Consider the following 27,637-nt stretch of genomic DNA (forward strand, 5'->3'; position numbering starts at 1 on the left):
TTTCTTTTGGATGGTAGGGAAATAAAATGAAGAAGATAACACTTCCACATCCACTACTTTAGTTTATATACATTAGTTATAATTTAATTAATCTAACTTAATTAGCTTAATTAAGCTTTAACCATGTTAATTTTATTATTAAATAATCTAAGTGGAAAGTATCATCAATGTCCACTATCTGATGCAAAATGGTTTAATAACCAATTTGTTCCTTTGGTTAATTGCTATCTAGCTTCTCAAACATTTTTCTTAATTAAAACTCAATAGCGATTGAACTTTTACAATTTAGTCCCCAAGCTTTAATTAACTGTTTTATCGACTAAATTACTTGACCATTATTTATTATATCCTCATATTAACTCCGTAAATATTCCTATTTTATATTTATAATCTCGATTTACGAAAATAGAGTTCCAAAATCGTATTTTTTGAAAATAGGGTTACAAATATAAGTTAATACAAAAATTAAATAAACACAAAAAACAAATACTTGGTTAAGTAATAATTTAATAGAAAAAGTGCCATATTAGTGGTTATTGTGTCAAAGTTTACAAGATTGAATTTAAAGTTAAAAAGTAGGTTTGAAGAGATTAATTTATAAGGGTTAGTTTGAGGTAGACAATTAAAATTTAATTTCAAGTTAAACTCAACGCTTGTGGAGTCGAGCTCCATATAATGAATTTATTAGGGTTTGGTATAAATGGTAAAAACTTAAATGCATTTAAACTTGACATGTGTAGGTGTAGAGGTCTATACAATGCATCTATTAGGGTTAGGTTTATGGTAAATAGTGAATCTTAAATAGGTATAAACTCGACAAATGTGGATGTTAAGTTCAATACAATTCATATATTAGGGTTAGGTCTAAGGTACATATTGAAACTTAAACAAAAGTAAACTTAACACCCATAAGTGTCGAGTTTAGTTCCATGTATTAAGTAAGGTTTAACTTTGAATTATTACAAGTAAATGCATATGAAATCCTACTGATAGGTGTCAAGATATCATAATAATTGCATAATTATTGCTTAAAATCCATTTGATGATAAAAATTTTGCTACGGAAATTTTACCATAGAACTCTACATATGTGAATGTCGAGATAAAACCTGTTTAAAAAACATATATTTTGAAAAATAAATTTTATAGACATATTTTAGGGAATAATAAATACATTAAGTATATTGAAGTAAAAATACCTTGTAATAAATAGACATATATATGGTTTTTTTTCAAATAATTAATATATATTTTTATCATAACTGATATAAATGACACAACTTATTGATATCATAAAAAGGAAAAGGATAGAGTCATGTATAGAAATTCATGCATGCAATGAAATCGAACCATTATATAATGCCCCCAATTCTATCCTTCAAATCGTAGAACAATCACCTTTCTGCATCTCTAAAACCCTAACTGCTTTTACGATTAGAGGTTTCTTAACTATTTATTTTGTTCTCCTTTTTTGTATTATTTCTTTATAGGGTTTTCTATCTTTTTTTTTAGTTTCTTAAAAAGAACATTCCAAAGGGGATAAAACAATAATACAGATTCTTTGATGATCTAATTTAGGGCTTGCCAATATAATTCTTTTCTTAGGAAAAGACCTTGTTATTTTGATAACTTGTGATCTTCTTTATCGGTTTATCATAGTTTGTGAATTTTCTTTTTCGAGTTTAGAATTTTGATCATTAGGTTCTTTTCAAATCATAATATTTTCTATTTTCATTTGCTTTTTTTTAGGGTTAGTTAATTTAGATTTATAAATATATTATTGATTTCTATCATAATCTTTGTTCTATGCTTCTTGGTTGGTATCTTTGTTTACTGTAGATATCAATTTCTTAAGAAATCAACTTTTCCTTTTATGTATGGGTTTTTGTGTTTATGCATGTGTCTTGCCAAGATCAATAAGATCAATTGAGGTGGGTGAGGTTGTGAACTATCATCCTTAGAGATAAGATATATAGAAGAAAAAAGCATACAATTGCATTTGGAATTGATATATATATGTAGTAATGATGTTAAAAATTCTTTTTATCTTTTCTAGAGTAAGTTTTCATTGTTCTTTTAATTACCAAATTTATAGAAACTTATCATGGCCTCTAAAAGGATCAGTAAGGAACTGAAAGACTTGCAGAAGGATCCTCCTGTTTCTTGCAATGCAGGTTTGTTTTTTTTTTACTAAGATTATTCTCTAAATTGAACAACTATAATTATCTTTGAAGATTATTTTATTTACACAAATTAGGTAGTGTGATATGTATATATATTTGTTCATAGGTCCTGCTGGAGACGACATGTTTCATTGGCAAGCAACGATTATGGGTCCAATAGTTAGTCCTTATGCTGGTGGGGTGTTCTTAGTGTCAATTCACTTTCCTCCTGATTATCCATTCAAGCCACCTAAGGTATCTATAAATGAACAAAAATACTTAAGTCAGAATTAGCGTAAGTTTGCTATTATTTACAGCTATATTTGACATTGTTGAAAGCAAGTTAAATTGTCATTAGAAATGGTTAAGTGAATGTTTTGCAATCAAGTAATAGCAATGGTATTGTACAGGTATCTCTCAGGACAAAAGTTTATCACCCTAACATCAATAGCAATGGCAGCATCTGCCTTGACATTTTGAAAGAACAGTGGAGCCCTGCCTTTACAATTTCAAAGGATTTTTTTTTGCATTCTATATCCACCATTATATTAATAAAGATACATAAAATTTATATATAACAATGAAAGAAATTTTGTAGGTCTTACTATCTATATGCTCATTGTTGACAGATCCTAACCCAGATGATCCTTTGGTATTAGAAATTGTACATACATACAAAATTGATAGAGCTAAGTATGAGACTATTACTCGTGCCTGGACCCAGAAATATGCCATGGGTTAATTCCTTACTTTAGCCTATTATCCATTATTTCTATGTGCAAACTATTTTTAATTTACCTTATTTATTAGAAGTGAGACATTAAGTTGATGGTTTCTTTTCATATTAAAATGTGGAAAAAACCTTTTTATTAAAAGTGAAGATAATGATTTTTTATATTGTTAATGGATAGAATATTAATGGTTGATACATGCCAGAACACTCAATTCCTTTGATTTGACTCTTTCCAAAAACATGCAATTAGTAGCTTTTGTAACACCCCTTGCCTAACCCGATCGTCGAGTCCAAGCTACAAGATGCTACATTCGTTACCGAAGTAACTACTGCAAATAAATTGTAAATAAATCAATTAAACATTCACACTTGTAACACCCCAAGCCTGGCCTAGAAGTTTAGACCGAATTCAGAACGTTACATTGATCACCGAAGTGACCGCGAGAAAATATTATAAAATCATCCTTTATTCAATTTTCAAAAGCATTAATATCACATATTTAAAATCAGAATAATAAAGCGATTAAATCGCCAGACAACATTATACCACAGTGTTTAAAAACCTTACATTCGAAATTAAATAACAAAAAAATCTGAAATCATGTGCTAATAATTTATTTGCCTCAAAACTGCCTGAGTCCTCCGTATACCGAGTCCAACATCCAAAATCCCGAAATGTACCTGAAAGGGGAAACAGAAGAGGGGGTAAGCTATACGAGCTTAGTGTGTGATCAAACTAACTAGCTACCGAAGAAGAAACAGATACAATAAACCTGAAAATAGTTCAACAACGGGACATAGTTACAGAGCGACTATAACAAAATAGACCATGTGTAACTTTAAAGTCATATGGCTCTGTTAAACATAATATCGAAAATTTCCAGTAGTCACAAACTGGCCTAAGCCCATTTCCAGAATCAAAATCGGTTGGGCCTTAGCCCTTCACACATGGTTCCTTTAGACACGAGTGCCTTTCAGTCGAATAATACGATCAGACTTCATAGTCAATCAGACAGTCAAATATTTTAGTCAAACAGTCAAACAGATACTGCAGTTGCAGAATCACACAGATGCATATGAGTGCAAATGAGTTATAAAATAACCCACCCATCCAACCAACACACCATCTCCGTCCAACCCTACATATCCTGTGGGGATTTAATCGACCCACCCATCCCTGCACTCCGAACAGGACCTCAAAAAGCCCATCCAACCTTATACTCCACAGAACGTCATCCCAGATTGCCCAGCAACGATGATCATCAATATTGTCCTCGACCCTCATGGAATTGGGATTGCCCACGACCCTCTGGGTATTAGGGCTATCAAAAAGCTATACAGTGCCGTGCGGAAGACCGCGGTACAGGTATGCAGTATGAACTGCCAGATCAGATATATTACGCAGCAAAGCTAGCGTATAAGCTGTATTGTGCAATGCAGTAAACTGCGTTATAGGCGTGCAATATATCTGCTAGATCAGATAATGGTACGTAGCATAGCTAACGTACATGCGGTACAGTGCAAGATGGTAATCCGCTATACCGTTATAAGTAATGTCCACGACCCTCAGGGTATTGGGACCACCCATGACCCTCTGGGTATTATTAAGGGATTTCAGAATGCAGATAAACTGCCAAATCGTAAATCTCCCTTCTCTTCAACATCCCACCCAAAAGCTTTGCATGTAAATGAATGTATGCGGATGTATATATGCGGATGCATTAACTCAGAAAATCAGTTTCAGACATTCAATCAGAAACAACCATTCACATTCAGTTAGACAGTACAAAATTAGACATGTGCACACTCATAGCTCGAATTCAGTATCAACCAAGTCACACATTCATTCGCAAATAACACATATAAAATGAAGCCAGATCAGAGTCACAGTTACCCTTACTGAAGCTTAGCCAAGGGTTGAATTATACAGAGGTCATGATTACACTGAAATTGACTAAATTCAAAAATTGACAAGATAGGGCCACACGCCCGTGTGCCCTGGTCGTGTGGAGCAAGGTAGGCCGTGTGGGGGTCCATACGCCCGTGTGAAGGGTAGCACACAGCCGTGTGACAGAGGCACACGCTCGTGTGGTGCTGAGGCATGGCCGTGTGATCAGGCCGTGTAAGACACTGTCCAATATTACTAAATTCAAGTGCGGAGTAGACATGGCCGTGTGAGGGTCTCACACACCGGTGTGGCCACCAGACAAGGCCGTGTGTTCCAAAACACACGCCCGTGTGGAATCCTTAATTCCCAAATCAGTCACACCGCTTTGTGGCCAGACCGTGTGACCACAAATCTCATTCCCTAATTCCCAAACTCACACGCCCGTGTGGACCAAGGGACACGGCCGTGCGATTTTTGACAAAAATCCGCAAAACAACCACACGGCCGTGTGGCACCAAAATTGGGTGAAACCTTAATTTCTCAAATCCACACGGCTGTGTGCCACAGCACATGCCCGTGTGGCCGTCAAGGAGGTCACGAAACCACCTCCAAAATAGCTCGAAACCACCATCCAAGCCACCAGAGTCGTCCCTAACCTTTCCCTATCAGCAATACATCAGAAAGTGGTGATTTCTCACCACTTCCATCAACTAGCAACTCAAAATCAACGGCTTAGCATAAAGCAAAAAAAAGAAGGCAAAACAATTATTTAAAAATGAATAGAAAAGTAGTCAAAATTCGAATCCCACACCTGTTTCGATGACAAAGAAGACGATAGATGAGCAAAAAATCAAGGTCCTTCGACCCCACAACACCACCGATTCCAAAAAGCAAAAAGAGAAGAACACAGGAACCATAAACCAAGAAGAAACAGAACAAAAAATAACGTGCCTAGTAAAATAAAATTAAAAATAAAATTAATAATAATTAATAATAATAACCCTAAAGACAAATAAATAAATAATTATTTTAACTGAAATCAAAAATCACTAAAATGTTTTCTAAAACGCCCACACAGGGACTCGAACTCAAAACCTTGAGACAAACCAACACACTCACAACCACTAGACCAGCAGGCCCATTCTGCCACTAAACTGCACAACTTAACTTATGTGCGCAACCTTCCCACTATCCCTACACTCAAAACCTAGAACTTCTAGGCCCAAAATTCGGGGCGTTACAACACATGTCATAAACACATTCTCATTATGATACACAATTAAATTTGAGCCTTAATTGAGCTTACGAAAGCCCTTTTGTTGACCCAAGCACGAAATAGGACCAAATTGTAAAGTTTCAAAATCTTAGGGCCAACATTGCAATGAGGAAGATTGTTCGTCGGGACGTGGACTCTAGTTTCGGTAAAATTAGGGCCATTTGGTACCTATTTCATGTCAACCTTACGAACTCTAGATTTAGTGCATAATTGCATAACCTTACTTTCATAAAATCATACCAAAACACATACCAAACATTTCATAACATCATCTCAATTCAACCAATCTAAGATAACTTTAATTGAACATCTAAACATGTCACTTTAGCTTGTTTATTTCAACCTAATCATTCATGCATTTAGGCATCCTCTTTATTATATCATTTCATACTTAAACATACCATTTTAATGTCATTCACAATGTCACAACAAGTTACCCAAACATACATATACATATACATATACATATACATATACATATACATATACATATACATATACATATACATATACATATACATATACATATACATATACATATACATATACATATACATATACATATACATATACATATGGGAATTAACCTTCTTGAAAATCAAACTTTAGATAAATTTCAAATCATATCAACTTTTAAGTTAACAAAAGCATAACACCAATATACATGCCACAAAATCGGGCTTTATAATGATTAAAAAAATACCAAATAAAAAATAGAATAGTGTGAGCTTCTCAAAGATCCAATAGACATATTCCACAAGTCGGCAATCTACAAGGAAAAAGAGGTAACAGAGTAAGCATATTGAATGCTTAGTAAGTCCTTATGAAAATCACATAATTTACCTTAGCATTATAACAATTTAGATACTCAAATACATTGACATTCTATATGAAATCCTTTGTCATCCTTATGTTATCATATGCATACCAATAATACAACTCATATATTAGTTCTCTAGCATATGAAGAACTTATAATACCAAATCACATATACATGTAAAGCAATTCAATACAACATCATACATCATCTAATTCATATTCAATTTGAACTATTATATAGTTAGATTCATATTCAATCATTTCCAAAATTCCATTTCCATTATGTTACCATTTTTCCACCCAATAGAACCTTAGTAAACCGAAGTCGAATACATGGGACTATAGTTCTGACACAAGTTGATAATGATCAGGGTTGTTCACACAAGCTGACATTTATTAATCGAGAATCTGCAAAAAGTATTGGGTCTCAAACAACCATGTAAATCCCTGATTGTTTTAATACTTGGCCTTAATGACATGCCATACGTATTCTAATTTTTTACTGAGTTCACATGGGCATTACTATTGTAATTGTATCATTTCAATCCCTGTAACAACATATACATATCATTAAATCATATAATCATTTCATTTCCATTTGATATCTTGTACCTATTTATAATCTCCATATATTTCATACTTTACGATCTAGTCCATTCGATGCCAAAAATCAACCAATTCACATTTATATAACTAATGAACTAATCAAATACAATTAAATCAAAACATGAACAAAACAGTAAGTTCAAGTTCCATATGAACTTACTTGGTAAAACAATAAGCAATGGAATCTTTAAGGACTATTCAACAATTTTTCCTTTTCCCTAATTATCTTTGGTTTGGTTTAATTCTCAATCTATACAATAATTCAATTCAATTTATCAATTCCAAACATCTTATATCATCCTATTATAGACATGTATCAGTTCAATTTTATTATTTGAATGCCGCTAAATTTTTACATTTTATTCAATTTAGTACTTAAAACTGAAATTGCCATAACTTTCAAATTTGAGCTTCGATTTTGAAACTGATCTTAATTAAATCCTTATAGAACCCTCAACCATAAATAATTATAGGAATTTTTCATCAATTTCAAAATTTTTACACTTTAGTCTTAATGTTAAAAAATTAGCAATTAATCTTTACAAACTAGTCATTTTTCACTTCTAAGCTTAAATTATAACAATTTAGCATCAATTTCTTCAAGCATTCATCAATGTAAACTTTTAAAAACTTTAACAATTTTGCAAATTGGCACATGGGCTAGCTAAATTAAGCTTCCACGACCTCAAAAACATAAAAATTACAAGAAAATGACTAAATTGAACATATCAATCGTAGAATGAAAGTTCAAAACCCTTCAGAGCTTTTTCTTCAATAGTAGTTTCGGTGGAGAAAGATGAAGATGAAGAAATGATTTTATTTTTTTATTTTATCTTTGATACTTTTTTTAATATTTAATTAATCCTAAATAGTTTCATTAACTATAATTAAGCTAACCTTAATATAAATTAGCAAAGTCAGTGGATTTTCACTAGCATACACCATCGTTTGGAAAAATATTAATGGCCCAATTGCTTATTTGGTCTTTCGTTTACTTAAAAATTAATAGCGATAAACTTTTACAAATTTTACAATTTAGTTCTTGTGCCACAATTTACTATCAATTTGAAAAAGTTAAGGGACCAAATTTTAATTAACCTTTATATTAACCTCGTAAATATTAAATAACAATATTTACCGACTCGAACATTGGAACTGGGGTTCCGAAACCACTATTTTCGATACCACTGAAAAACGAGTTGTTACAGCTTTAATACATACTTATACTTAAACTTAGCAATATGTGCATTTATTCACCTTATAAGATTGAATATGAGGGCTTTTGATAAGGATAGAAACAAGCTAGTGATTCTTGTGCCAACCTTAAACAATTGTAGACATCCTATTACCTTAACATATTCCATGTTTGCAATCTATGTTCGAACATTCCCATTGATAAATGGTTTATAAAATTGTATGGACTTCTTCTTATATTTTGATTTAGACCTTAAATATCAAAATCACAAAGTCGTTGAAGCTAAATATGAGGTTTATGAGCCTATGTTTCCAGAGTTAAAGTATTAATTTAAGTGGAAAAAAAGGCGAAACACACTAATGGTGACATCAAGGTAGATGCTTGATAAACCATAAAAGTAACATATTTTAATCCCATGCTTGGCATGTTTTTGGATGATTTGTTATTTAATTTAGTGAATCTGATGCTCCCAATCCTTTAATTTCATGTTTCTATACTTAGGTGAGCATAGGGGAACAAAAGGAGTGGAAAACGAGCCAAAAAAGGACAAAACAGGCTGATTTAAAGATCCACACGGTCAAGACCATTCCCACATGGATTGAGCACACGCCCATGTAAGCCACACAGGCAGGCCATAGACCCATGTGGCAGCCTGTGTCGATATTGCTCCCTGTTTCACAAACACGGGGAAAAAGCCAATTTTTAGGGTTTTTGAGCATTCTAAAGTCTATAAATACACACTAGAAGAGGACCAAATGGGATATACAGAGCTGAACGAAGAAAAGACTCGAAGAACGCCAACAGATTTAACTCAGAAGCAGGTGATAAGCCATAAAAGTAACATGTTTTTAATCCCATTCTTGATTACGTTTTAGGATGGTTTATTATATGAATTAGTGAACTTGATGCTCCTAATCTTTTAAATTCATGTTTCTATGTTTAGGTGAGCATAGGTGAGCGAAAGGAGCCAAAAACGAGCCAAAATAGGGTAAAAAGAGTTGTTTCTAGGATCCATATGGCCTGGGCATTTCCACAAAGGCTGCCCATACGCTCATGTGAGTCACACATGATGGCCACATGCCCATGTGCCAATCCGTGTCGATTTCGCACACTGCTTCCTTATTACGTGGAAAAACTCAATTTTTAAGGTTTCTAAGCATTCTAAATTCTATAAATACACACTAGAAGAGGACTTAAAAGGGACACACAGAGTAGAATGCTGAAATTACTTGAAGAATGCCGATGGACTCAACTCAGAAGCAGCATCTCCTTCAAGACTAAAGATCTCTATTCAATTTCTTTAGAATTTTTTGGGTTTCTTTGTGTTTTGTTGTTTTCCTATTTTTGAGATTTTTTCCTTTCCAAGTATGAACTGAATTCCCTAAATACCTAGGGAAGATGAAACCTATAATAGATCTTATTATTTGATTTTTTTGAATTAAATGATAAATATTTGTTCTTGATCTCAATTATGTTTACTTACCTTCATGTTTAATGTTTTCAGGATATTAATTCATGATTGATGTGCTTATTCAATGGAGCAAAAGTCCTTGTTTAAGAGTAGATCTGTTATAATTGAGTGGAGTTGCATGCAATCCTAGAAATAGGACGACATAAATCTACCAGATTAGAGTCAAATCTAATGGGGGAATCCAGAGATTGAGTTAATGCGACGATAGGGGTTTTAATTAGAAATAGATTTTTAATTAATCAACCTGGAATCAGTTATTTTTACTCTCGAAAGAGATATTGATATAATTTAGGGATTTCTACGGATCAAGTCAAATGAATAAATCGTTTAATTCAAATTTAGAATAATGAGTGAAGTCTAGGTGGATTCTTTCTTGGGTATTGTCTCTCTCATATGTTTTCTTCTATTATTTTCCCAATTTGCTCTCTGTTGCTTAGTATAGATTAAAAACAGTCCTTCAGTTTATAGGCTAGATACTAAAAAGATAGTAATTAGTAGTACTTTTAGTCATCGTGGATACGATACTCCTGACTCACCGTAACTATACTACCATTTGATAGGTTTGCTTGCCTTTGTCGTATTTTAGTTAGTTCGTGACGTCATCAAGTTTTTGGTGCCGTTGCTTTGGGCTAAAATATTAGGAACACTTAATTTTTATTACTTTAGCCATTTTTTTATTTTTATTGCATTTTATTTTTATTTTTACTTTAATTTACTAACTTTTCTTTTATTTGCTTCTGGCAGGTTCCTTTAGTTTATGACTAGAAGAAACCCGTTAAGGCCTCTAGTATTCAACAGTGAGATCAAAAGTACAGCTCGCAGAAATTATAGAGAAGCGAGGCAGAGTTGACAGAGTACAATAGAAGAGCAAGAGGACATTGTTATTAATACTGAGGAGATGGAAGTAAATCATAATAATCAGCTACCTCCTGTGGTTGCTGTAAATCCTGTAAATCTGAATCCTGCTGCTCGTACTATGTACGATTATGCCAAACCCAATTTAACTGAGGCTGAATCAAGTATTGTTAGACCTACTGTTGCTACAAATAATTTTGAATTGAAACCTAACACTATTCAAATGATTCAACAGTTTGTTCAGTTTGATAGTTTCCAGGATGAAGATACAAATACTCATTTGGCTAATTTCTTAGAATTCTGTGACACTTTTAAAATTAATGGCATTTCTGACGATGTCATTCACCTTCGGTTGTTTCCCTTTTTGTTGAGGAATAAGGCTAAACAGTGGTTGAACTCCCTACCACGAGGTTCTATCACTATATGGGAATCAATGACTGAAAAATTCTTGTTGAAGTACATTCCACTGATTAAGACAGCCAAGCTTAGGAATGGTATCTCTTCCTTCATGCAAATGGATCTAGAGACTCTATATGATGCATGAGAGAGGTATAATGATTTATTGAGAAGGTGCCCTCACCATAGGTTACCTCTATGGCTACAGGTTCAAACTTTCTTCAACGGTTTAAACCCCTCAATTAGGCAATTGATCGATGCATCCGTCGATGGGACTCTAAATAATAAAACACCTGAGGAGGCTTATGAGTTTATAGAGGAGATGTCACTAAATAATTATCAGTGACAAGTTATGAGGACAAAGCCGATGAAAGTAGTCGGTGTTTTTAATGTTGAAACGGTCACCATGTTGTCAAATCAGGTTGAATTTTTGAATAAAAAGATAGATGGTTTATATGGTTTCATGCAGGAACATCCGGTGATGCAATATGATGTAAATGGAGGAGGGAACCATCCAGAAAATCGATCCTACAACCTAAACACCGAAGATGAACAAGTTAACTATATGGGTAATAATTCTAGACCTCAGAATAATCCCTATAGTAGCACTTATAATACAGGTTAGAAGAACCATCCCAACTTCTCTTGGGGTGGTCAAGGAAATCAAAGACCACAACCCCCTCCAGGCTTTCAACCACCTTACCAGTAGGAGAAGAAGCCGAACCTTAAGGAGATGTTGACGAAGTTTATTTCGGTGTCAGAAACTCATTTCCAAAATACTGAAACAGCACTCAAAAATCAACAAGCGTCGATTTAAGGGCTTGAGAATCAAATCAGTGAAGTTGCAAATATGATTTTAGAACGACCACAAGATAGTTTGCCAAGAAACACTGAAACTAACCCAAGAGAGCAGTTTCATGCGATCACTATTCGAGATGAAGAAGGGTTAACTGAATCTGGATTTAAACCGAGGCAAGAAACTGTGGTAAGTAATGGTAAGGTTGAGGTAAGCCAAAATAAGCAAGATTCGATCGGTAAAGGATATAAACCTCGTGTGCCATATCCAAATGCGACAAGGAAAGACCACACAAACGAACAATTCGGTAGATTCCTTAAACTGTTGAGAAATTTACATATTAACTAACTATTTATTGAAGCCTTTTCGCAGATGCCCAATTTCGTTAAATTTTTAAAGGAGCTTTTAGAAAATAAGCGAAAGTTAGATGATTCGTCGGACGTGGAGCTAAATGTAGTGTGCTCAGCCATTTTGCAGAATAAACTACCTAACAAATTGAAAGATCCAGGGAGTTTTTCTATTCCTTGTTTAATTGGTAGTTTAAGTGTTAATAATGCTTTGGCTGATTTAGAGGCCAGTATTAATGTCATGCCCTGCAAAATTTTTAAGTAACTAGGTCTTGGGAAACCCAAATAAACTAGGATGAGCATTCAATTAGCAGATAGAACAATTAGATTTCCTAGGGGTATTGTTGAAGACGTACTCGTCAAAATTGATAAATTTATTTTCTCAGATGATTTTGTTGTTCTAGACATGGATGAGGATAGTGACGTACCGTTGATTTTAGGACGACCCTTTTTATCAACTGCTAGAACTATCATAGATGTTGGTACAGGTGAGTTAATACTTTGTGTAGGTGATGACACGATTAAACTCTAAGCTCATGATTCTGTTAGGATATCTAGTGATCGAAATGATATTATGAGTTTTGTTAATGTTGATAACCTTGTGGCTTAACATTCTTTGCAGGAAACACCTCGAAAAAATGTGATAGAGTTGCAGAAAAGTTTACATGACAAAAACAGAACAAATTATGAAGAAAGAAGATTACAAATCGATGAACTAGATGAATGGCAAACACACGTCAAGGAGAAACCTAAAATACACGATGAACCAAAGCGACTTCATGACGAGCTTAGGGATGGGACGAGCCTATTTAAGATTGGCGATCAGGTATTGTTGGATAAAACGGACGCTCGAATCGCCACTTCAGAGCGTAATGCAAACGGAGCAACTCCTTTTACACTACTGAATATTTTCCCATATGGTACAGTCGAGGTAAATCATTTTAAATTTGTCACTTTTAAGGTAAATATTACTCGGGTAAAACCTTATTTTGATAATAGAATTGACAATGAGAAAGAATAGTTTCGACTTCATGAACCACCGTAACCGTGCAAATACGAGGTAAGTCAAGTTTAGACTTTAAATAAGAGCTTCTTGGGAGGCAACCCGAGTGTTAATTAACACTACTAATTTTCTTAACGTTATTTCATGATTTTTTTTAAAATTATTTAATTTTCAAAATCTAAAAAAAATGTGTATTTTTTATCCACATGGCCTGGACACACGGGTGTATGGAGCACACAGCATGGCCACACGGGCATGTAGGATCTCACACGGGTGTAGGAGAAGCAAAGGAAAACACACACGGCCTAATGACATGGCCATGTGACCCATACGACCTGGACACACGGGAGTGTCCTAGGCCGTGTGAAACCTGGAGCTAAGTTTTTTTTCAAAGTTAGAGAGTTACACAGGTAAGGCACATGGCCGTGCAACCCACACGGCCTAGCCACAGCGGCATGTGGGATCTCATATGGGCATGGGAGAAACGAAGGAAAACACACATGGTCTGGCACTTGGCTGTGTGACCTACACGGCCTGGACACACGGGCATGTCCATGGCTATGTGAAAACTGGGTTAATCACCCAAATTTTATTTTATTTATTATTAATTGTTATAATTTTTTATTTTACTAATTAATTAATTAATTCTTATACTTATATTTTTAATTTTTTATATATTTTTTTATTTTTATTTTGCTATTTTTATTTTTATTTCTATTTTTTTCGTATTTTTTTGCTATAATCATTACAATTACCTTTAAGTTTATTGATATCATTGAGATTATTATTATTTTTTAATCTTCCTTTTTAATTTTATTTTTAGTTGTTTTATTTATTTTTATTTTATTTTCTTTAACTTATTTTCATTATTATCTTTTGAAATATTTATGGTTGTTTCTAATCGAGTTATAACCCCTTAATCTTCTTTATTATTTGTGTTTATTTTCTTGTTAGTTTGCTTGGAATCATGAGTTACATTTAGATTTGACTGCAATTCCGCTTTTTACTATTCTGAAGATTTTATCCAATATTCAGAGCAGTTTCAGTTTTCTCCCTCTCTTATGATATTCTGTTTATACTGTGATTATATATGTTTGTACATTGAGGACAATATACATCTTAAATGTGGGGAGGTTATCTATAAAATTATTAGAAAATTCCTGAATTATGTCTTGTGTTTAAATAATTTTCTCACATTACTATTAGAATGAATTCTTATTGATTTATGATTATCATTGATGTGTTTTAGATTAAATTCATAAGTAATTGTGCATTGATTGTTTAAACTTTAAGACACTAGTGAATCAAACATGATAAGTTTATTTTCAGAATTAAAAATTTTAGGTTGTTTCCTTAAATTGAAGTATTACCTTGAAGTTTGAGATTTGCAAGATTAACATCAAAAACCATAATTTTTGTGAGATTTTGAGCCTTTAGAGCATACACTTTTCTTGCTCACTCTATTGTTGGTTATGAGTGTGTGAATACTGATTGATTATTCTAGAACTTGCTTCGATTATACATGTCAAGACCACACCTTTGATTTGATATACTGAGATGATAAAGGCACCTAGGTTTTAACCCACTTATCCCATAAGCTTACCTTCATAATTACCCCTTAGTGAACCCCCTTTAAGCCTAACAAACCGCTTCTTGATTTACCCATTAATATTAACCCATAACTCATTTTTGATTTATTGAGAATTATTTCCCGTTTTATTGACTCCTTTTTTGTCAAGATTTGATTTGGTTAGTTGCTTAACTATATTCTTTTGTTTCAATTGTTAAATTTTCTCTTATTATCCATTGTTCTAAAAAAAATGAAAAAAAGTGAAAAAAAATGCATTTATGTTGATTATTACTAGTTCTATATTTTTGAGGTTAAGTAGTTAATTTCATATTCTAAGAAGAAGCTTGTGTTTTTCTTTAATAATTTCGATTGATGTAATTATTCAGTATTAGTTTATTTTTCTAGTTAGGTAATTTATCAATTCGATCTCGATTCTAACCTTCTTTTTCAGCCTTTATCTACACCTTTAACCTAAGCCCTGTTACAACCCTTTAAAGACTTTTTGATTTGTGTATCATATCATTTTATAGTGGTGGAGATTTGATTTTTATGCAAGCCTATGGTAATGACTTTTCATAATTGACTTTTGGGTGCTTAATTTTTGAACCTTAAACACTTTGAGTAATTTGAGGGAATCTTTAGTGAGGATGTAAAATCTTATCGATTTTGAATTAAAGGTAAATTACTTAGATAATGGGAGATACTTATATTTTCATGTCTTAAAAAATGTGTAACTTGGATTGTTTGAATCTTTAGGGCTCTTTCAGTTGAATTATCAATGTGTGATTATTTGTGAATTATGACAAAACATTATTGATGAGAATTACAAGTTGAGAAAGATTAATTTTAATTGTGAGTTGAGGATTTTGCTTGAGGACAAGCAAATGCTTAAGTGTGGGGATATTTGATAAGCCATAAAAGTAACATGTTTTTAATCTAATTCATGATTACGTTTTTGGATGATTTATTATATGAATTAGTGAATTTGATGCTTCTAATCTTTTAAATTCATGTTTCTATACTTGGGTGAGCATAGGGGAGCGAAAGAAGCAAAAAATGAACCAAAATCGGGCAAAAAGAGCTGTTTCAGGATCCACACGGCCTGGGCATTTCCACACGGGTTGCCCACACGCCCATGTGAGCCACACAGGCTAGCCACACGCCCGTGTGCCAGTCCATGTCGATTTTGCACCCTGCTTCCTTGTTACGCGAAAAAACTCAATTTTTAGAGTTTTTGAGCATTCTAAAGTCTATAAATACACACTAGAAGAGGACCTAAAGGGGACACGCAGAGTAGAACGCTGAAATTACTCGAAGAACGCCGACGGACTCAACTCAAAAGCAGGATCTCCTTCAAGACTGAAGATCTCTATTCAGTTTCTTTAGAAGTTTTTGGGTTTCTTTATGTTTTGTTGTTTTCCTATTTTTGAAATGTTTTCCTTTCCAAGTATGAACTAAATTCCCTAAATACCTAGGGAAGATGAAACCTATGATAGATCTTATTATTTTATTTTTCTAAATTACATGATAAATATTTGTTCTTGATCTCAATTATGTTTACTTACCTTCATGTTTAGTGTTTTCAGGATTTTAATTCATGATTGATGTGCTTATTCAGTGGAGCAAAAATCCTTGTCTAAGAGTAGATCTGGCATAATTGAGTGGGGTTGCATGCAATCCTGGAAATAGGACGATATAAATCTACCGAATTAGAGTCAAATCTAATAGGGGAATCCATAGATCGAGTTAATACGATGATAGGGGTTTTAATTAGAAAGAGATGTTTAATTAATCAATCTAAAGTCAATCATTTTTACTCTCGAAACAGATTTTAGGGATTTCTACAGATCAAGTCAAATGAATAAATCATTTAATTTAGATTTAGAATAATAAGTGAAGTCTAGGTAGATTCTTTCCTAGACACTGTCTCTCTCATAAGTTTTCTTCGATTATTTTCCCAATTCGCTTTCTGTTCGCTTAGTAATTAGTTTAGTTTAATTTTAGATTAAAAACAACCCTTCAATTTATAGGCTAGATAATAAAAAGATAGTAATTACTAGCACTCTTAGTCCTCGTGGATATTATATTCCCGACTCCTGTAGCTATACTACCATTCGATAGGTGCGCTTGCCTTTGTTGTATTTTAGTTAGTTCATGACGTCATCAACAAGATCTCCTTCAAAACTGAAGATCTCCATTCAATTTCTCTCGAAATTTTTGGGTTTCTTTATATTTTGTTGTTTTCCTAATTTTGAGATGTTTTTCTTCCAAAGTATGAACTAAATTCCCTAGATACCTAGGGAGGATGAAACCTAAGACGGATCTTATTATTTGATTTTTCTGAATGATATGATAGACATTTGTTTTTATCTCAATTATTTGTTCTTATTTCATATTTTAATGTTTTCAGGATAATTAATTCATGATTGATGTGCTTATTCAGTGGAGCAAAAGTTCCTGTTTAAGAGTAGATCTGGCATAATCGAATGGAGTTGCATGCAATCTTAGAAATAGGACGACATAAATCTACCAGATTAGAGTCAAATCTAATAGGAGAATCCATAAATCGAGTTAATGTGACAATAGGGGTTTTAATTAGAAAGATATTTCAATTAATCAACCTAGAGTCAGTTGTTTTTATTCTTGAAAAAGATAATAACATAAGTTAGGAATTTCTACGGATCAAGACAAGTGAATAAATCGTTAATTAAGATTTAGAATAATAAGTGAAGTCTAGGTGGATTCTTTCCTGGGTATTGTCTCTCTCATCAGTTTTCTTCAAATATTTTCTTACTTTATTCTCTGTTCGTCTTAGTAATTAGGTTAAAATACATCCCTTCAATTTATTCGGCTAGATAATAAAAAGATAGTAACTACTAGTACTTTTAGTCCTCGTGGATACGATATTCCCGACTCACCATAGTTATACTACCATTCGATAGGTGTGCTTGCCGTTGTCGTATTTTAGTTAGTTCGTGATGTCATCAATGTCCCTAATGCTGAAGAGGATTAAGAGTTTGCCTTAACATTGCTAGTTGATTAGTTACTCGTGCTGATGATTTTTCTTTTTCTTTTGCTAAACTAGAAGTTTTTTTTTATTGTTTTGTGTGTAATATTGTGATGATCATAAATTAATGATATTTGCACATGTATTTGATGGTATGTCCTTAGTTTGTTACTTGACTGTCCCAAACTTTCCTACTATATCTTTTACCTTGTATATTAATTGTTATTTCTTCCAGAGTTTACATTAAAAACTATTTTCCACTCGTCAAGTATAATACCTCCTCAGTGTCACTTTATACCCAACCATGTTCACCTTAAAAGTAAAAGCAACATAGTTAGTCAGGTGTTCTTCATCAAACTCTAAATTGCTAGTGGAGTCCTTATCACTCCAAGTGACACACGAGGATTTTCTTTTTCTTTTTTAAGTTGTTTGCAAACTTTGCTTGAATGTAGCTAAAATCATGACATTAATGGCACTGAATCCTTTTCTTCTTTTCTTTGACAGTTTCCTCATTGATGAAAACTCCTTTGAATCTTCCTTGTTGAGCATTCCTAAACTTTTTGAACCTTTGACTTCTTTTAATTCAATTTTTCAAAGCCTTGTTGAAGTTCTAAGCCAATAAAGCTATATGTCCTTATAACTCTTCTATAGAAATGCTATGATCAGTGGGCACTGCTTCAGCCACTTGTTATGCAATGCTCTCTTCTCATGTTTCTTTTTGTTTCATCCAAATTGGTCCCAAAGGTTTGTAGAGATTCAACCAATACACATAGTATCAATGTTTTTAGCTTCATTGATAGTTGTAAATTTGACGCTAGATCTTTTAGGCAGTGATTGAATAGCATTTCTGAATAGCTTTAAATTTGATATTCATCTCTAAGGGCGAAGGCACAAATTTTAGTATAGAATTCTCCAATTCTCTCATTCTCTTGCATCTTTAAGGTTTCAAAATTGGTTGTGAACATCTACAGCTTAAGTTAGTTCACCGTATTCATGCCTTCATGAGTTGTTTCAAGAATATCCTAGGCTTCCTTAACAACTGTACATTTAGAGATTCTCTTGAACTTTTGAAAATCCACTTAACAGAAAATAACATAGAGAGCTTTAGAGTTAGCATTGACAAGATTTTCCTCCTCAGTGGTCCAAGTCAAGTCAGACTTTGGTATCTTGACTCCATCAAGTTCAATGAATGGATGTTCCCATCCAGTAAGAATTGATCTCCCAGCTTTTTCATAAGATGACATGATAATAGTCATCATTCTCGCCTTTCAGTAGGCACCATCGAACATATAGAGATGTGTCACTGATGAACATTCTATTGCAAGCAAATATCAATACTAGAAAATCCAATAGATATGTTTAGTGGAAGGCTCTAAATCAATACTTAAAAATAAATTAAAACAATGCCAGAATCAACACTTACGACCAATGCCAAGTGCTATTACTTCAGGCATCGAATTTAAACAAGGTAAAATTAAACTCAACCATGAATCATTCAAACATAAATCATAAATCATAAATGTTAAAATAGAATGATTTGAAATAACACGTACAAAAAATAAATATATTTTATAAAAAAATGATTAAAAGCGTAACTACCAACAATATTATAACTAAATATCCTAACAAACTTAAAACCTTATATTAAAAATCAATTTGTTCTAAATATTGAACTATTATATCTAAAATAACCCTTCAAATCATGGCTTATGCCATGTCTTACCTGTCAAAATTTTATGACTTATATATTGAGTTTCCTATCTAAGACCAACTTTTATTATATAAGTAGTTTGCTTTCATTTTATATATCCCGCTTAACTAGTTATTTATATTAAATTATAATGTAAAAAAATTAAAGATTAAAATATGTTTTAAATTTTTATACACTTTGTATATTTAAAATTTTGTCTCTTTATTTTTAGGAATTTAATCTCTACTGTTTTCCAGATTAAAAGATTCAGACTCACTCAGGTGTTACGTTAAAAATATTGGTGTGAATTTTTTCTTCTCTTTAAAACACCCATTTGAATTCGTCATTATAAAATATTTTGTTTAGAATTGCGTCTTAAGAAAAATTGGCGTTAGTATTTTAATTAAAATAGTTAAGAATATTAACTATTTAGATTAATTATGACATTATAAAAGTATAGAGATTAAATTATGTCAAAAATTGAAATATATAGAATAACTCTCAAGCTTCAACATAGTATGGGGAGCAAAATTAAATTTTGATCTGTAGAAAAAAATGTAAGGAAAATTATAATAACTACTGTCGAAACCATCCCTTGATTTAAAAATTTTAAAATTTTAAAAGAAAGGGGGTAATCGACTTTTGAAAAACAAATGCATGGAGTCGCCACCGATATTTTGTTTTGGTGTGATCGGATCACCTAAAAATGAGATTAGTTTAATAAAACATTATTGGTTTATTAAAACAATGATTTTGGTCTACGAACTTTTGAGAAAACAGGTTCGGGAGTCGGTTACGCATGAGGAAGGATTAGCACCCTCACTACGCCCAAAATTGGTACCGAATCGATTAAATATTGTCCTTATGTCTAAAATTAAAAAGTTTTTTTTTTGAAATGTGGTTTTTTAATAAAAGTTGAATAACCCGAGTTGATCGCCAAAACTTTCTTGTTTCGACGTCCGAAAGTTTATAATTCAAGAATCACAAAAGGATGCCCAACTATTTAGTCCAACGAAAAATCAAGACCCAGCACAGTAGGGTACGATTCCTCGAATTTCCAAACATTGACCATTGCCTTACCTTAGAAAATACGTGTGAAATTCCAAAGAGATGTTCGATTATTTTGGACAAATGAAAAAGCGCAACCCAACACGACAGGGCTCGATTCTCAAATCGCCAAACATTGAACATCATCTTCGTTTTAAAGTAGTTTTAATAAACATGAGTGAGAATATAAATGACTATTCAATTGTTTTGAGCAAGCGAGAGATCACAATTCAACACAATAGGGCATGATTCTCGAATTGTCAAACGCCAAATATTTCTTTCGTTTTAAAGAATTTTTAAAAGGCATGAGTAAAATCTTGAAGGGACATTCGATTATTTTGAGCAAACGCGAAATTGCAACCCAACACGTTAGGGTACTATTCCACGAATTGCCAAATATCAAATCTCGTCTTCAATTTAAAGAATTTTTAAATGGATACTTATAAAACCAGCTTAAAAGTATCAATTTGACTTGAGATAAAAAAAAGGAGTCGGCCTTAAGAATTTGTATTTTATAAAACCACATTTCAAAAATCAAATGGAAAATGACGAATGGGGTAATACGTACATACGAGACATAATGCTTAACGAACTAAAATTTAAGTATAACTAACCTAAAACATATAATCCGATCAAAAGCATGCATGGGATACTAATTGACATAACAATATCAAAACACAATTATAATGACAACGCATCGTACAAAACGAAATAAAACAATACATGAAAGTATGCCACAATGATATATAAAACCTAATATGATATGATCCATAGTACCCAACTAGCTTGAAATAATAAACACACAATGTATAATACATGAATGGATGAATTAAGAAAATTAAAGATATATACTTGTTTGTTAAAATATGTGAAGTGAAATGGATTTTTGATCGAGCAATATATCAAACATTAAAACATATTGGTTTAAAAATGACAATATATACATGTAGAAAATTTCGAAATTGCATACAAAATATGAAAGGATTGTAAAAATGTATAGAAAATGTAATTTTAGACACATAATAGATTTACAATACATGTACATAAGTAACTTTTAAAAAAAAAACAATTATGTGTAAAAACATAGAAATACCTACAAGCTTAAATTAATTTTATAACAAATTATAAAATGGATGCAAACGTTTTAAAGATGACGTATATATTCAAAGTTGACAAATGTATATACACACAAAAATGGTATTTAAATGTGAGACTTAAAATCAAAACAATATATAATAAAATATGTTCTAAAAGAAAAACTTATATACACAAAATAATATATATAAATAAATTTGAGAGAATTTGTAAAATAAATTGGCATGGGACTAAATATGCACATAAGATTAAATTAATTTTATTACAAATTATAGACTAAAAAAAACACACTCATATATACAAAGTATTTTTTTATTATAAAATGTCTATTTAAAGATGACCATATACATATAATAAAAGGGGAAATGATTTAAGTAATATATACACCATGGAAGGTTTTCAAATAACAAAAAGGTATGATGAAATATATGTTATATACATAAGGTTTTAAAGTATATATGAAAATAGATTGAAAAGAAATCATACATGTAAAGTAACATAGAATTAATATTACATATATAATAAAACTAATTTTACCATGAACTGCATATGCATAATAATATATAAGAATATTTAAATGAAGTATTATACAAAATTTAAAACAATATGATGAAAACTTTACAATAAAGATTTTATATAAAAAGGGGTAATTATCACGATAACTAAAAAATATGTATACACAAAATAGATTTAAAAGACATTTGTACATGTAAATCTATTGTAAAAAAAACGATCATGAAATTAATAATATATACATATATTGTTAATCTAAAAATTATATACACACCCTTTTATTAAAAAATATTTAAATAAGAGACTATATTAAAACATAAACATAATATCGAGAAATACTCAAAAATAATAATTTTTAAAATTACAAAGATGAAGTTTCTAAAAATAATTTCATATATATATAAAGAGAAGATTTAATAAATCATAAAGCAAAAAGTATTTTAAATAAAAAAATCTATTAAAGTAATAAGTGTATCAATATATATACATATAAATTTAAAAGAGAGTACATGCAAATTTATATAGAAATGATAATGTGTATAGGTTTAATAATATATAAACCAAATATGTATACTAATATAAGCAAGCAGAAAAAATAATTTTATGCAAAATATATATATACAAAACATATTATTGTAGCAAAAATTTATGCTAAAACACATGGTTAGAATACAAAAGAAAACATTATACAAATGAAGTGACATTAGCCTTATTATAATATATATGTATATGATAATGTATAAAAAGAAACTACATAAAATAATGTACAGAACATGAAAATATAACTACTCCAAAATGAGTAATCAAATGACGTATGATGGTGAACATAGATTAAAGAAGTATGAAATGAAGAAAAAGGAAACTAATTGAAATCAAATTAAAAATAATAAGAATAATTTAAGAATGAAATAGTTTATGAGGCCAATATATGATGCACACGATCGTATGAGGACTAGAATTGGGAATATCTCAGAGCCTAAAACGCAGCAGTACACCGTGGGCTAAAATGTAAGAACATACAAATATTAGGGAACATTTAAAAAATAAACAAAGCACAAACAAAAACCGATTGAAAATTGGCGCGAAAGAGGAGGACCAAATGCGCCATTAACCCATTCGAAACAAAAGAATGCGGACCCAATGTTTTGGATTGGGTCAACACGCGTGAGTCCCCTCCTTTAAACTCCATCATTTCCAAGTCTAATGCTAAAGTTTAATTCCCATTCATTTCCTTTTCAAAACTCAGCAACCTTTCATTTTTATTTTTAAAAACAGAAGCTTTAACCCCTCCCCCTAGTGTTTGATTCAACATGCAACTGCCTAAACCATCATTTATTTGATGGCCGACTGTGCATCAATGGCGATCGGACCTTGTCAACGGAGGACACGCCCACGGAGATCGGGTAAGCGCACTCCTTCTCCCTTTTTTTCTTCTTTTTTTTTAAAGGAAAAACTTAAAATCTTATGCTATTCTACCAAAAAACAAAGCAAAATCTGATGAAAATAAAAATAATAATAAAGAAAACAATCCTAGCCCGAATCTCCATGTTTCCTAGACGTGTGGGCTTTCATCGGTGTTGTTTCAAAACACGCTTTTCGTTTTCTATGATAAAAAATCACAAGCAGATCGAAAATGAAGGAGAAAAAAAAAGTGAAATCACCTTTCAACGACTTTTTTAATTTCTTTTTTGCTATTCAGTATGTGTTTATTTTGTCTCTTTTTTTTTAAAGAAAAATCTTCAGAGAGATTACACTTTTTTTTATCCCTTTTCTTGTTTCTATTTTTCTCCTCCCAAAAAATCTCTCCTCCCCTTTTACAATATTGTTGTTTTTGTACCCAAAAAAATCCGGAATTTTAGGCTTTATAGCCGAAATACCATGGATTTGCTATTATCTATTTCCTTGTTCTCTTGCTTCTTTTCTGCCCCTTTTTGTTTTTTCTTCTTTGTTTCTTTTTTTTTTGTTTGCTACTGTTTGCGTTTGTTTTGGTTCTCTGTTGTTGTTTTGCAGGTGATGGGACGATGGGATGGGGTTAGGTGGTGGCAGCAGGTACAAAGGCTGAACACAGGGCTAGTTTTTTTTTTTTTTTGATTTTGTTTGGGCTAGGGTTAGTTTGGTTTAGGTTAAAATTGGGCCGGGCAATTTGGGCCTTCTACAACTACAAAACATTTTAATCGAAAAATTAACCATATAACTATTTGGACTAATAGATAAGATTGTAAAATTATAAAAGAGAAATTAAAATATAAAAATTAAGCATAAATAGAAGTGAAATTGATATTTAACCATTTTTCTGTAAGATAAATAATCCCGACACTTATTAGGTTAAGAACTTTCTTTTATATATTTATTTTATTATATAATGGTATAAATTATATTTTAAAAAGTTTTAATAAAATCAATCATCCGATTTATTAAGGTATATGAGTGCATCAAATAAAGACTTCAAAAATAAAAGCATAATTTTATTTTTAATGAAGATCTAACTTATTAAAATACTTCAATGTTTTTAATATATATATTCAAATAAATAATAAGTTTAAACTTTAATCGGTGTTTTGAGAACGAAACTAGATTATTGGATTGCACTGTTTCGATTTAAAAAAAATTAATTATATAAATTTTTTTATTTTTATAAATTTATTAATAATTTATTTAATATAAACCCAACACACCATTCGTGTGATTCCAAAAACATTTATATTTAACTTGAAAGTGTTAGTTTTCATCAAATAAAAAATATATATTTATTTCTCGTAACGTGGTATGCTTATGAATTAATTGGAGAGATAAAGGAAATAAAATCATGTGAACAGGACGACCCTAGCAGTGGTCGGGAAAGGCAGATATAGGCAGCTACCTTCCATCTTTGTCATACCTCTCTGTTTCATTTGTCTGCTTATAGTTAGATATGATATGATATACATGCATCTGCCAATGTATCAAACAGCTGTATTTGATGTTGTCCCTTACAAATCCAACACACCCCATCAAAAAGCAGAAGCAACCTCCATAAACAGACATTTTCTTTCCACTGCTCCCAACTCAATGCTTGTGATTGTTTTCCCACTAGTCTTGACACGTGATTCTCTAAACACACAAATATTTTCATATATATATCTAACGCTTGTATTATCTGTCTTTCATCAATAACCTTGTCATTCCGCCATTGATATACAAAAATGAAGCTCTTCTTCCTCCTTCTAGTTGCCATCCTCCTTATACAGGTAAAAACTTCACTTGGTAAGGGGATAAACCTTTTCCACTGAAATTTGCTCACTCAGTCTACTTCTTCCGTGTCAGGCTTTGCTGCACGCTTCTGCATTTAGCAATAATGCTAACTCTCTGCCAAATGTGAGTCTCCTCTTCTCTACTTATTTAGCTCACTGATAGGAGTGTTTAATTGCAAGGAAAAGAAAATGCAACACTAATGCGTTTAAGAAGAAAAAATTGACAATTTTCTAGTCCATTTCTTTTCACATTTATATGAATGGTTTGTGCAATGCTGAATTTTTCTTCTTCTTCTTCTTTTTTTTTTTTTGGGTCTTCCTTTTCCTCCAGTATGCACTAGCTAACCCAATTTTATTTTTATTTTTATTTTTATTTTACATTTTGTTTTAATTCAGATGAATGAAGGAAGTGATACAGTGGCTCTTACTAAAAAGTATCACAAGAAAATCAGTATGTGTTATATTCTTTACCATGAAACCAAGCCTTATTTCTCTAACCAAGAACTTCGAATTGATTGCAATTAGGGTAAATTTCTGTTTATAAACATATTTAAAATTACTAAATATGTTGAAATTCTAAATACTACTAATATTTCATATTTATACTTGAATTTGGGGTAAGAAAAAAATACTAAGAATTGAACTCAACACTCAACAATCACATATTTTAAGCATTGTGTTTTATTTATCAAAAAGTGTACTGTTGTTTAATAATATTATTTATATTTAGTGTCGTACTTATCATATTATTTTTTGCATTAATTACTAATTAAAGTAGTTAAATATAAATGTTCAGATTGCAAATATGCATGCTCCAGGCGGTGCAGGAAGGCATCGAGGAAGAAGGTTTGTGAGAGAGCATGCAAAACATGCTGTAAGAAATGCCACTGCGTTCCTCCGGGTACTTACGGCCACAAGAGTGCCTGCCCCTGCTATGCCAAACTCAAAACCCATGGGAATAAGCTCAAGTGCCCCTGATTTCTAACCTGTGGAGTTTCTAGACTCTAAGAGTAACATATGTTTTAGTTAGGGCATAATAAAACTATCCCAAAAGGTAAAAGAGGTTGACAACTGTTATGATGTTTTGGAATGGGGCATGGTGGCTAAGTGGGTTGTTTGTTGAAGGGGAAGACCATGCATGCAAGTTTTATCATACATGTTGGGTTGGCTGTTATAAATAAAAAGTGGGCTGAGTTGAGAGCATTATTTTGCATAGTGTACAGTTGTTTGACATGCAACTATCTTTCTTTGTTCAACACTTGCTTTACATGTGTTCTTTTACTCCGACATCTTCCATAATAATGTAGTAAAGATAGAGTTGAGTGCGAGGCATATGATATAAATCTAGAAAAAAATAACAGGGGATGCAGAGCGAAATAGGAGATTCATGGATGGTGTTCGCTGCCAGCTAAGAAGAGCAAAGATAAAGCAAAGCACAATTGAGAAGTCATTACTCCCTCACTCATTTGTTTTCATAATTGTCGTTACTCCCTCACTCATTTGTTTTCATAATTGTCTTTATATTTTTTCACAACTTATTTTCCAAATAATAACAATAAAAAAAGTTGAAACATTAATTTATTGAGTAATCTTAAACTTTTTAGATCTTGTTTATGTACTTATTTCAACTTGTTTTTCTTGAATTACTGGAATATAATGATATTGAAACAATATAATACGTCATAAAAATCAAATTCGCCAATCCCACAAATCTTCTATGGTTGTTGAATCCTCAGTTTGGCCTCACAATACTTGCCCTAACCATTTTTTTAATGAAATTGCCTTAAAAGGTCATGATTATATAATTTATTCGGTTTTTTTCACCAAAAATTGATTCATTTATGCAATAATGGTAATTGACATAGCATGTATTTTTGGTTTTCCAATTCAAATTATGTGTAAAAGTTTCTATGCAAAATGACTTCTCAGCTACAATGCG

General features: G+C 31.9%; 2 protein-coding genes and 1 non-coding gene across 6 annotated transcripts; 2 read left to right on the plus strand and 1 right to left on the minus strand.

Moving 5' to 3' along the window:
- The first annotated feature begins 2,100 nt into the window (after positions 1-2,100).
- LOC107890309 (ubiquitin-conjugating enzyme E2-17 kDa) lies at positions 2,101-2,903 on the plus strand. Its single transcript, XM_016814777.1, has 4 exons — positions 2,101-2,173; positions 2,289-2,416; positions 2,572-2,674; positions 2,758-2,903. The coding sequence occupies exons 1-4, from the start codon at positions 2,104-2,106 to the stop codon at positions 2,901-2,903; spliced, it is 447 nt and encodes a 148-aa protein (XP_016670266.1). The 5' UTR covers positions 2,101-2,103.
- Positions 2,904-11,485: 8,582 nt separating this feature from the next.
- On the minus strand, positions 11,486-11,592 carry LOC121207288 (small nucleolar RNA R71). Its single transcript, XR_005902379.1, has one exon. It is a non-coding gene; the product is annotated as a small nucleolar RNA R71 (small nucleolar RNA).
- A 12,076-nt stretch (positions 11,593-23,668) lies between these two features.
- On the plus strand, positions 23,669-26,904 carry LOC107889358 (gibberellin-regulated protein 9). Of its 4 annotated transcripts, XM_016813748.2 has the most exons (6): positions 23,677-23,871; positions 24,479-24,517; positions 25,657-25,695; positions 25,772-25,822; positions 26,095-26,149; positions 26,495-26,904. In XM_016813748.2, exons 2-6 carry the CDS (start codon positions 24,482-24,484, stop codon positions 26,674-26,676), a joined length of 363 nt encoding a protein of 120 aa, XP_016669237.1. In that variant the 5' UTR covers positions 23,677-23,871; positions 24,479-24,481; the 3' UTR covers positions 26,677-26,904. The 4 variants fall into 4 exon arrangements, with proteins under 4 accessions (XP_016669235.1, XP_016669238.1, XP_016669236.1 ...); XM_016813746.2 differs by having other exon boundaries at positions 23,669-24,517; XM_016813749.2 differs by lacking the exon at positions 26,095-26,149 and having other exon boundaries at positions 23,675-23,871.
- Positions 26,905-27,637: the final 733 nt, after the last annotated feature.

Source organism: Gossypium hirsutum, chromosome A09, assembly GCF_007990345.1.
Source record: "Gossypium hirsutum isolate 1008001.06 chromosome A09, Gossypium_hirsutum_v2.1, whole genome shotgun sequence".
Taxonomy (NCBI): Eukaryota; Viridiplantae; Streptophyta; class Magnoliopsida; order Malvales; family Malvaceae; genus Gossypium; species Gossypium hirsutum.